The sequence below is a fragment of the Oncorhynchus nerka genome, linkage group LG16, assembly GCF_034236695.1.
Source record: "Oncorhynchus nerka isolate Pitt River linkage group LG16, Oner_Uvic_2.0, whole genome shotgun sequence".
Classification (NCBI taxonomy): Eukaryota; Metazoa; Chordata; class Actinopteri; order Salmoniformes; family Salmonidae; genus Oncorhynchus; species Oncorhynchus nerka.
Window position 1 is genome coordinate 11,096,818 of NC_088411.1, and position 12,596 is coordinate 11,109,413.

At 42.9% G+C, this 12,596-nt stretch overlaps 1 protein-coding gene across 2 annotated transcripts in view; it reads left to right on the forward strand.

The window, feature by feature from the left end:
* Window positions 1-3,116: 3,116 nt before the first annotated feature.
* LOC115144023 (wings apart-like protein homolog) overlaps window positions 3,117-12,596 on the forward strand; it is a 54,309-nt gene continuing 44,829 nt past the window's right edge. For both annotated transcript variants that reach the window (XM_029684628.2, XM_029684629.2), the window contains exons 1-2: window positions 3,117-3,431; window positions 4,181-4,665. In XM_029684628.2, the coding sequence (XP_029540488.1) occupies window positions 4,203-4,665 (463 nt within the window). In that variant the 5' untranslated portion in view covers window positions 3,117-3,431; window positions 4,181-4,202. The remainder of the gene's footprint in view (window positions 3,432-4,180; window positions 4,666-12,596) is intronic.

The window sequence follows — 12,596 nt, forward strand, 5'->3', positions numbered from 1 at the left end:
AGCATCCCTCCTGGTACGCACGGCTCTTGGCTGGGGTACACTGACTTTGGCCCTCCCGGACACAGCATGCTACGTACAGATTTCTGCTGGCTAAGAACTCTGGGATAACATAGGAGGAGTACCTCGAAGAACCCTGGGCCCTCTGCCAACCTGAACTAATCTCCATACTGTGCCCTTCAAAACCACCTTAGGATAAGAAATGCCAACACTTCTGTCACACAGACATTGGTGACCGCCACAGACACACACACCTGTCCTTATGGTCGTGATGGATATGTCGATATCCACTCTCACGGCTCTCTCAGCTTATCGCTTGCCCCAGCAGGTCACTGCCAAGCGGGTGACACAGTTTGCCGGCGGCTGGTGTGGCCTGCTCGTCTCTGACAACCCGTATGTGACAAGGCAGGCGGTTGGACACACGTAACCAGTCAAAATCGATTTAGATGGATAGAAGAAGAAAAATGAGGACCACATCGTTATGATAGAAATGTTAGGCCGCACAACCATGCACACCTCATCCCTATTCACCCCCAGTCCGACAACTAGCTACCCCTGTAGTCCTACTTAGGAGTCCCCCCCACCCCCCAAAAAATGACAGAAGTAACTATCATCACTGGTAAGGATAACGCGGTGCTACAACACATCTCTTACTGTTCCCTCCGGGGACAGACCGCCTCAGAATGCCTTGAGAGGAGCCTTCAACACTGACCTTATGAACAACATGATCGGGAATGTGTATTCAATAACGTAACGTTAATAACATCCAATCACAGGGTTCTGTGTGTGGGTGTGTGTGTGTGTCCCCGACTTACATGGACTGAAACCATACGTTACACCCTTATGAGATAAAGGGTTTCCGAAGTTTTTTTTTTCCCATGGAGTTGCACGAGCTGCATCCACACACACACACACCCATTGGCAATATATGTGTCATCGTCGTCACTCTAAGGATTCCCCTTCACACCAGCGACAGGAAAAAAAGGACTGTTTGGAAAGTGTGACTTGGATGACAACCCCCCCCCCCCCCGCAAACTCTCTCCGATATGGACAGAGAATCGAGATGTTCTACTAGCGACAGGTGATTATTACGCACGCAAGGATTGGCACACTGTTCCATTCCTTGATCATTGAAATGTAATTGATCTGTGTAACCATATTATTATCATAGGGATCATGTCTAGGACTACACATTAGGCCCCTTGTCAAAAAGCCTTTCCAGTAGATGGCAGTGAAATTATTTGACTCTCAACTTCATGTCACAAGACTGTGGGCCCAACAACTTCAGTCAGGACAGAAATGAAGTGAGGGATATTATCTCCAAGTAAATTCACAGCTGGGTATCAATTAATTTGAAAAGAACAGAATTACCACCTATCTAGCTGAAACTTGATCAGGTCAAACAGAAGTGCACACGTACCCAAATATATTCACATTTCAAACATGAAAAGTGGGTGTGGATAGGCCTCCAATACAACGTAGTTACTGTATACAAAATGTACTTCACACATCAAAGATGTAAGAAATAATATAATGTGCAGGCTACATGCATGAACCACAGAATATTCAGCCATCCGGTGAATGGGAACCTACAACAGTAAATATTTATGTTTAAAACATACTCAGCTGCCCACATGACCATAAACAAACATTTTTTTAAATGACACTGACTGTTTTTTTTCTCTCCAGAGGAATGATACTCTGACAAGGTATCTGGGGACGTATGTTCTGGTGGGATGTGTAATTTAATAGAACTGGTCCATCAAACTATGCCTCTCCATAAAACCATCACTTATTTCATTGTAGGCCTATAGACTTCTCTAGGACAGGTGGACACATTTTCATCTACTTTATGCTACGTACAGATTTCATTGGTTAAAGGTCCAATGCTGTATCAAATATCAAATCGATATCAAATCATTTCTGGGTAACAATTAAGTAACTTAATGTGATTGTTTGCAATTCAAATTGTCAAAAATAGCTTCTTAGCAAAGAGTAATTTCTGAAGCAACAATTTTGCTTGGTCTGTCTGGGGATAACCTAATGTGGTAGTCAAAAAATAAATGTCTGAAACTTTATCCCCTACATACTTTATCCCCTACATCTTCTGCGCTATTCAACCAATCCAGTAAATGTGGAGGAGGAGCTAAGATGGAGTGTTGTCTTTTTCCAAAAGCAGAAGTTGTGTCACAGGCTCTCTTTCCATTTCTCCTGAAAACCAGAACATCCAGTTATTGGGGACTCCTCTGTGATGTACCAGGCAGGCCAAAACTATGTCGTCACCAAAACAGGCAAACATTTAAGGTGGTATTTTTAAACAGCTCTTATAAATGGCATTATCATTTTCACAGTAGCCTATTATTCCAAACTCACTGTGTGGGAATATAAAACACAGAAAATCAAGTTTTTGACTGCACTGGGCCTTTAAGGTTCGGGTTAGGTAAGGGAAAGGGTTAGGGCAGGAGTTAGTGTTTAGGGTAGGGACGTCCCAATGATCCCGGAGAGCACTTTCCATAGTCCAATGAAATAAAAAGTTGTTCAGGTGTTCTCGGCTTTCGAACCAATCACAAGGAAGAATAGTGCTTCGCAGCGATAGTTCTCCGTCACATTCAAAGATCTCTCTTCCTGATTGGACCACACTGTACTTGCAGTGACGTGACAGTGAGAGGGTTCGATTAATCTCGCCCGGGCGTGCGTGTTGGCTAGGTTTGCACCGACTGAAAGTTGATTTCATTCGATTTGGAAATGGGCTGCCTCCTGGCCGTGAACCAGGTACCCCGCTCTGTACGACGGTGAATTGGGCTCAAAACAAAAGTGACGTAATTAAGTACGTGTAGTAATCAGTATGATTCTGTGTTTTCTCATGAAAAGGGGATTTGCTTAAAGCGTTTTTGTCTGTCTGCCTTCCCAATAAAAAATTGTTTGAAAATTCCAACATTTATTTTATGGAAAAGATGCACCATGCTGGCTTGTTGACAACATGACGGAGTGGCGCAGATTACTGTTTGATTTAAGAGGGCGCTCCTATTTCCCAGTTTAAACCCGATGACATGACGGGCCATTGACCGGTTCAAACTGAGACAGGGTAAAATAACTCCCTCAATGCCGTTAGAAGCAAAAAGACGAGGGAGGGGGAACTCGAATGGAAGGCGTCGGTGCAACACAGAGGAGACAATCGAGTTTGATAGAGCTTTAAAAAATGAATATATCAGACGTAAAACCAACATTATCAAAATAACATTGTTACCCAGGATACACGGGACTTTTTACAGTATTTGACTGTCCCATATATGTCATTACTACAGGCAGTTGAGCCTTGTTTATATTGTTTTGCAAGCGAGCTTTGAACAGGGTCGGGAGGCCCAATCTGGTGCGGGAAGCGGCCGCCTTCTTCGGAGTGTGTTGTTGAGTGGTTCGGTCTTTTCGCGCACCAAGTAAGTGAGGCAGTTGTATATTCAATGCAATTTTGTGAAATATACACAGATGTTCAAACCACTTGAAACCTTAAAATCAATGTGAGAATTGGATGTCATCTAATCATGTTGCGTCTGTTAGCTAACGTAAGCTAGCTAGCTGCTAGCCAAGTAGTTAACGTAAGCTAGCTATTTACTGTAACTGGCTGCATTATTTTAGATTTTTTTGCGAGAATTGTTTACGTAATGTGGCTAGTTAGGTAGCCAGCCTCGACTGTCACCCGAAGCTAGTGGCTAGTTAGTTAGTGAACATTAGCTATCTAGCTAATTGATCTAGGTGGCTATCATCGTAACTAGCTAGCCATATGGGTCTGTTTTGGTTGTTGAACACTGAAATACTAACGTTAGTTAGTAGTATGTAGCTACTATATTATCCCAGCTTAACGTTAGACACACTATTGTTTCTTTAATACCGTTAGCTGATTGATTTAGTTGATGTTTACCTAATGTTATAGTGTCTAAGTTAATGGGAATGTATTGTACTTAACTGCACATTGCGTTAGCCACTTCCAGAGCAGTCGGAGCCTCAGTTTGCTGAAAATGAAGGATCACACGGTAGAAAAAAAACTGTGGTGAAATGACTGCTTCCAAATAACCCCCTTAGTCCAGATTTATTACATGAAAACATTACAGTAAACGTAATTGTTTTGATGAGAAATGGCATAATGATGACTGCAAATAATGCATTTCATATTTTGTACTCATCGCAGAGAATATGAAACAGGTGTCACGATGACGTCCAGATTTGGTAAAACCTACAGCCGTAAGGGAGGCGACGGCTCATCATCCAAGTTCGACGAGGTCCTGTCCAACAAGAGAGCCACGCTCAGCACCAAATGGGGCGAGACGACATACAAGGCCAAGGTGAGTTCCAAGCGCCCCGGCTCGAAGACTGAGGTGGCAGAGCAGCCCAAGAGGCCCAAACTCTCCAACGAGAGCTCCGAGGACCCCTTTGGGTTTGACAGCGATGAGGAGTCCAAGACGGTCACCTCTCGCGTCCCACAGGCAAAAGCCTCCCCAGTCAAGCCGGCATCCACAGAACTGCCCCTGACAGGGAGGCCAGGCTTGTCCCTGGAGTCCAGCAGCAGAACCAGCCTTGCTCCAAGTAGAGCAACCTCTAGTCTGGGGATTGATAGAACCCAACTGAGGGTCACCGAGGACACAGCCAGGTTCTTCAACACCACCCCCACAACAGGTAGGAGGACACTCATGTTGCAAAGTAGGACTAATAATACATTGTAGAAATTTTTCCTCTGCCTTGCGATTTGGCAGTTTTTTATTTGTTAGAGATTCTCTGGTGCTTTTGTAGACTTTAGCCATTACTGAAAGTAGTGTTTACCTGCCAAAAGTGGTCCCCGAAAATTGCTTAGAAAGTCTCATATGTGCCCCAAGTCATTGCTGTCTCTCCTTCTGACGTGTGCATCTTGCTAGTTGTCACTCAAATGACAAGGGGCTGATGCTCATTAGCAAGAACCTCAAATTGCTAGGGGTTGGCCCACGAGGGGGAAAATGGCACAGCTTCCAGAAAAAGCCACTTTCAAACAAGGGATTATTGCAGCTAATTGAGAAGACAGTAATTCTGCTCATAGGTTATGCATGTATGAACTACACATTGACACACCGAGCCCAAATACTGAGTTGCCACAAGTTCTGGAGCATGTCTTTAAGATGAAATATTGTGTGCCAAGTCAGCCATCCCTAGTTACAATTATTGAAACAGATTGATTTCCTGTAATTCATTAAATGCGAATGAATACAAGGTAATTATAGGTACTAAATATTTTGATTGTCCTTAGATTTAGTGATCCAATCCTGAGCAGTAAAGAAGACAGTTTTTCTAGTGAGGTTACCAAATAATATGCATAATTATTAATTTAGGATGCAATTGTCTCTATTCATTTCAGACCATATGTCATCCACCCATCTGATTTAATCATCAGATTGGTAGCTGACGTCATGATTCAGACGAGTGGACATTTTTTAATGCAACACCCTACCTTGTGACAATTTACCACTTTGCAAACACTGTTAGCTTTTGACTTTGGAAAAGTTTCCCAACTCTTGGAACAGACAAACCTCTAATCTGTCTGTGTCTTTGGAGCAGGCTTCAACAGGCTCCCATGAGTGAGTTTAGCTCACCCTTTGGACTGGAATATTGGGGACAAACTGTCAGCCTGGCAGGCTCTCGTGGATTACTTCCAAAGCGCGTTCGCTGGGGAGATGCAAGCCCATCAGAATGTGCAGTCTTTATGTTGACTCGCTTCACTAATATAAAACCAGTTCACCTGACCGGGGTAGCCTCGTTTTTAGGAGGCCGGCTTCTCTGTGGCAGGTGGTTATGATTGTATTCAGCATTGCTAAAGGCGCCCGCATATTAGGTTGTTTGCCCCTAGCAGAACTCGGCTAGGCGACACAAACGTCTGTGCCTCGCATACTCCCTAAAGACCTTTAACTTGAGAAACAAAAAGGGGCAATATTGCCGTTTGTCCCTCTTGAGCAACCATAGCAACAACAACAGCCAGAAACCCTTCCTCAAAATGAATCCAAGATAAATCAAGAAATCTGTCATTTTTATGTTTTTGCTGAGGTCTTAGTCGTGCAATTTTACATCTACCTAAGATGTTTGGTACAGTATTTCTCAAGTGAAAAAATGTCTCGTTGGATGACAACAACCGCTTCACTGAAGAATCCCGTACATAGTTCCCACTCCTACTAGGCGCCGTAGTACTGTTGGCCAATCACAGACGTAGGGATGCAGGCTTCGCCTACCAAACTTCTAAATAAAACCTGCTGAACACCAACGGACGACAACTTCAAATTTCGTCGTAATATATGCGCCAACTGTTTCGACTTGGACGCATGGAACAGGCTTAAGTAGACACGCTGAATGTGATTTACTGCATCAAGGCAGCAACTTGTTGCTCTAGTTACGGGCCCGCTTCAATGCAATGCAATGCAATGCTGCTTGCTGGTGTGTGCCTTGTCCACCACAAAACAGTATCGCATAATTTTACATCCCTGCATATTTGCTGTATGCCCTTCAGTTAATTCCCAAAATAATAGCACATTTGCTGTATGCCCTACACTTAATTCCCAAAATAATAGCATATTTGCTGTATGCCCTACAGTTAATTTCCAAAATAATAGCATATTTGCTGTATGCCCTACAGTTAATTTCCAAAATAATAGCATATTTGCTGTATGCCTTACAGTTAATTCCCAAAATAATAGCATATTTGCTGTATGCCCTACAGTTAATTCCCAAAATAATAGCATATTTGCTGTATGCCCTACAGTTAATTCCCAAAATAATAGCATATTTGCTGTATGCCCTACAGTTAATTCCCAAAATAATAGCATATTTGCTGTATTCCCTACAGTTAATTCCCAAAATAATAGCATATTTGCTGTATGCCCTACAGTTAATTTCCAAAATAATAGCATATTTGCTGTATGCCCTACAGTTAATTCCCAAAATAATAAGGGATACAAAGTATATTGAAAGTGGGTGCTTCCACACGGGTGGGTGATTCTCATGAAACCAGTTTTTAAAATGTCTGTCAGATTGAGTTGCAAAACCATGATGCATTTAAAAAAAATCAACTGTCATCATTCAGGACTGAGATGTAGGTTTTGGAAGTGTCTAATTTTAAATACATTTTACACCTGACTCTGTACATTTTCACCCCATTCTCATTACCGAAATGGGTCAAAATCCTTTAGCAAAACAACTTTTGAATAAAACACAATGTTGCTATAGTTTGTCCATAAATCATAAAAATGGTATACTAGTTGAAGTTTACATTTAAACTCTAATATTAATTACATAGTGTTTGTGGACATGTCATTTAAGTAACACTTTCTCCCATTCCTGTAAACTCCAGTCAGTTAAAAAATATATATTTTTATTCACCTATGATGCATCGTCTAGATCAAGTATTCCAAAACTGGGGTATGCACAATGCTGTCGGGGGTACGCCAAATAAAATAAAAATAGTATTTTTTTCAAACAGTCCATTTATATTTTCCAACGGGGCTATACATTTGGGTGAGGTTGCCTCGTCCCCCTGCCAAAAATAAAATTAACCATCTAGTGTTCAGTGAAATAACACAATGTAAATTACAGGTAGCCTAGTCAAATAATTAACATCCAATCACGTTAACCGTTACTCTCTCATGGGAATTCCACTAATAGTCCGTATGTAGCCGAACGTAGCTGCTGCTCATTCCGTTAGCTTTAAAAATGGATAAATGGTTTTAATAAAGTAAGGCCCGTGTCCATAGAGACATACCAGTGTTACTGGTAGTTCTGCTACTACCAGCAGTACTGCACCTGTCGGCGACAAGTTCAGCTTCCATGAGTACATCCAATGCTATCATCAGTAATTGTACATTTGTTGTTAGCCCAGCTAGCATGGACACTGACAGTTGTGAATCTGATGCAGCCCGAAGAGCTACTGCCCCCTTACCCGGGAAAGCACAGAACAACAGACAGGGACCATCGAACAGGGGCAAATATGATGAACTACATTGATTGATTTGGGGTTCACTTATTAGGAGTAGTGCCTTTCTTCAGCCACGGTGTGTTTATGTGCAAAAGTACTATCTCACAACTCACCAAAACCTTCACTCTTGCGCAGACATTTTAGAAACAAAACATGCGAGAATTAAGACTTGAGTAGTACGACATGTATAAAGGCTACAGATGATATTTAATGAGATGGGGCTAGAAGCATCTTACATGGTGAGCTACCAAGTGGCTAGGACAGGCAAGCCCCATACTATTGTGGAGGACTTAATTATTCCTGCTGCTGCAGATATGGCTGGGACAATGCTGGTGGAAAAGGCCAAAAAATCTATACAGACAATGCCTTCATCAAACAACACTGTTCCATGATACATACATGGCAGGAGATGTTTTGAAACAATTACTGCGTCGCATGCAAGCCAGTGAATTCTATACGTTACAGCTGAAGAGTCAGACGTGGTGGGCACAGCTCCTGGTATGTCTGTCACATTTATGGGGGGTCAATTAAGGAAGACTTCTTCAGGACAACAGGATTTTATTTTAAAGTACTGGACAGCTTTGTGACATCAAATGGCCTTTGGTGGTAAAGATGTGTTGGTATCTGTACTGATGGTGCAAAAGCCATGACAGGGAGACATAGTGGAGTGCTTGCACATGCAAGCAGTTGCTTCCGACGCCACTTTGGTACACTGCAGCATCCACCGAGAGGCTCTTGCTGCCAAAGGAATGCCTGACAGCTTGAAAGATGTTTTGGACACGACAGTGAAAATGGTTACCTTTGTTAAAGCAAGGCCCCTGAACTCGTGTATTTTCTGCACTTTGCAATGATATGGGCAACGACCATGTAACGCTTTTACAACATACAGAAGTGTGCTGGTTATCAAGTTTTGAATTGAGACTAGCTTAAAGTTTTTTTGCTGACCATAATTTTCACGCTTGCATGATGACTCGTTTCTCACACAACTGGCCTATCTGGGTGATGTTTTTTTCTCACCTAAATGATCTGAATCTAGAATTAAACGCATATCAGAAACTATATATATTTTTTATTTCACCTTTATTTAACCAGGTAGGCTAGTTGAGAACAAGTTCTCATTTACAACTGCGACCTGGCCAAGTTAAAGCATAGCAGTGTGAACAGACAACAACACAGAGTTACACATGGAGTAAACAATAAACAAGTCAATAACACAGTAGAAAAAAAGTCTATATACATTGTGTGCAAAAGGCATGAGGAGGTAGGCAATAAATAGGCCTCAGGAGCGAATAATTACAATTTAGCAGATTAACACGAGTGATACATGATCAGATGATCATGTGCAAGTAGAGCTACTGGTGTGCAAAAGAGCAGAAAAGTAAATAAATAAAAACAGTATGGGGATGAGGTAGCTAAATTGGGTGGGCTATTTACAGATGGACTATGTACAGCTGCAGCGATCGGTTAGCTGCTCAGATAGCAGATGTTTGAAGTTGGTGAGGGAGATAAGTCTCCAACTTCAGCGATTTTTGCAATTTGTTCTAGTCACAGGCAGCAGAGAACTGGAAGGAAAGGCGGCCAAATGAGGTGTTGGCTTTAGGGATGATCAGTGAGATACACCTGCTGGAGCGCGTGCTACGGGTGGGTGTTGCCATCGTGACCAGTGAACTGAGATAAGGCGGAGCTTTACCTAGCATGGACTTGTAGATGACCTGGAGCCAGTGGGTCTGGCAACGAATATGTAGCGAGGGCCAGCCGACTAGAGCATACAGGTCGCAGTGGTGGGTGGTATAAGGTGCTTTAGTAACAAAACGGATGGCACTGTGATAAACTGCATCTAGTTTGCTGAGTAGAGTATTGGAAGCTATTTTGTAGATGACATCGCCGAAGTCGAGGATCGGTAGGATAGTCAGTTTTACTTGGGTAAGTTTGGCGGCGTGAGTGGAGGCTTTGTTGCGAAATAGAAAGCCGGCTCTAGATTTGATTTTGGATAGATGTTTGATATGAGTCTGGAAGGAGAGTTTACAGTCTAGCCAGACACCTAGGTACTTATAGATGTCCACATATTCTAGGTCGGAACCATCTAGGGTGATGATGCTAGTCGGGCGTGTGGGTGCAGGCAGCGAACGGTTGAAAGCGCGGGACAAAATTGAGGCTATGATTTAAGAATTTGGAGCTCTTTGTCTGCATTAATTAACAAGGACAACACACAGGTCTTTCCATCATTGTATGATTTTTTTTGTGTGCACAGGTACTTTCCCGAAATGGATGACACAAACCGGATTTGTTCTCTATCATGCCTTGCCTCCAGTCCACTTACTGATATCTGAACAAGAGATTCTCATCGAAATTGCAACAAGCGGTTATGTGGGAATTGAATTGAATCAGAAGCCAGTGCCAGATTTCTGGATAGGGCTGCGCTCAGAGTATCCTGCCTTGGCAAATCGCGCCGTTAAAACACTGATGCCCTTTGCAACCATGTACCTATGTGAGAGGATTCTCGGCCCTCACTAGCATGAAAACGAAATACAGGCACAGGCTGTGTGGAAAATGATTTAAGACAGACTCTCCAATACAACCCAACATTGCAGAGTTATGTTCATCCTTTCAAGCACACCATTCTCATTAACCTGTGGTGAGTTACAGTGGCTTCTGAAAGTATTCACCCCTCTTGGCATTTTTCCTATTTTGTTTCCTTACAACCTGGAATTAAAATATATTTTTTAGGGGGTTTGTATCTTTTGATTTATAGAACATGCCTACCACTTTGAAGATGCAAAATATTTTTTGTGACACAAGAAATAAGACTCCTGAACTTGAGCACGCATAACTATTCACCCCCCCACCCCAGAGTCAATACTTTGTAGAGCCACCTGTTGCAGCAATTACAGCTACAAGTCTCTCTTGGGGTATGTCTCTATAAGCTTGGCACATCTAGCCCCTGGGGGTCTTGCCCATTCTTCAAGGCAAAACGGCTCCAGCTCCTTCAAATCGGATGGGTTCCGCTGGTGTACAGCAGTCTAAGTCATACCACAGATTCTCAATTGGATTGAGGTCTGGGCTTTGACTAGGCCATTCCAAGACATTTCCCCATAAACACCTCGAGTCTTGCTTTAGCAGTATGCTTAGGGTCATTGTCCTGCTGGAAGGTGAACCTCCGTCCCAGTCTCAAATCTCTGGAAGACTGAAACAGGTTTCCTGCAAGAATTTCTGTGTATTTGGCGCCATCCATCATTCCTTCAATTCTGACCAGTTTCCCAATCCCTGCCGATGGGAAAACATCCCCACAGCATAATGCTACCACCACCATTCTTCACTGTGGGGATGATGTTCTCGGGTTTATGAGAGGTGTTGGGTTTGCGCCATACATACCGTAATTTCCGGACTATAAGCCGCTACTTTATTCCCACACTTTGAACCTCGCGGTTTATACAATGACGCGGCTAATTTATGGATTTTTCCCGCTTTCACAAGATTCATGCCGCCAAAAAACTGAGCACCGTCACATAATGTGCCGTAAATCGAGCGTGCTCAAACTTCCCATCATTCTGATTACGGTAGTAATTTTGTCACCCTCATCATGGCAAAGACAAATGCATATGATGCAGCTTTCAAGTTGAAGGCGATCGATTTGGCTGTTGGAAAAGGAAATAGAGCTGCTGCATGGGGGCTTGGCCTTAATGAGTCGATGATAAGACGTTGGAAACAGCAGCGTGAGGAACTGACTCAGTGCAAAAATACAACAAAAGCTTTCAGAGGGAAGAAAAGCAGATGGCCCAAAGTATTTGCAGCCACTCGACATCAGTGTAAATCGTGCATTTAAGGTGGCGCTCCTTGTTCAGTGGGAGGCTTGGATGACAAGTGGGGAGAAATCCTTCACTAAAACGAGCCGCAGGCGAAGAGCATCTTATGGTCAAGTCTGCTAGTGGGTCCTGACAGCGTGGAGCATTGTCAAAAATCCACTATCATCAACGGGTTTCGAAAGGCTGGACTGCTGCGTGTTGAAGGGGCAGCATGAGCTCAGCGGGGTATTTGCCTCCGGATGAAAGTGACGAGAGCGACAATGAAAACGATCCAACATCGGATGAAGCAATTCTGAGGCTTTTCAACTCCGACACCAAAGGAGATGGCTTCAGTGGTTTCAGTGCACAGGAGGAGGAAGATGGTGACCAATGACTTTCTTGGTAGGCTACTGTTTTAATTTTTGTTACAAGCCGTGTTTCGTTTAAAGGCTGTGTAAAGTTAATTTGTTTCAATGTACCGGTAGGCACCTGCGGCTTATAGACATGTGCGGCTTATTTATGTACAAAATAAATATTCTTTAATAATTCAGTGGGTGCGGTTTATATTCAGGTTGCGCTTCATAGTCCAGCAATTACAGTAGCGTTTTCCTTGATGGCCAAAAAGCTCAATTTTAGTTTCATCTAACCAGAGTACCTTCTTCCATATGTTTGGGGAGTCTCCCACGTGCCTTTTGGCAAACACATACAGTGGGCCAAAAAAGTATTTAGTCAGCCACCAATTGTGCAAGTTCTCCCACTTAAAAAGATGAGAGGCCTGTAATTTTCATCATAGGTACACTTCAACTATGACAGACAAAATGAGAAAAAATCCAGAAAAT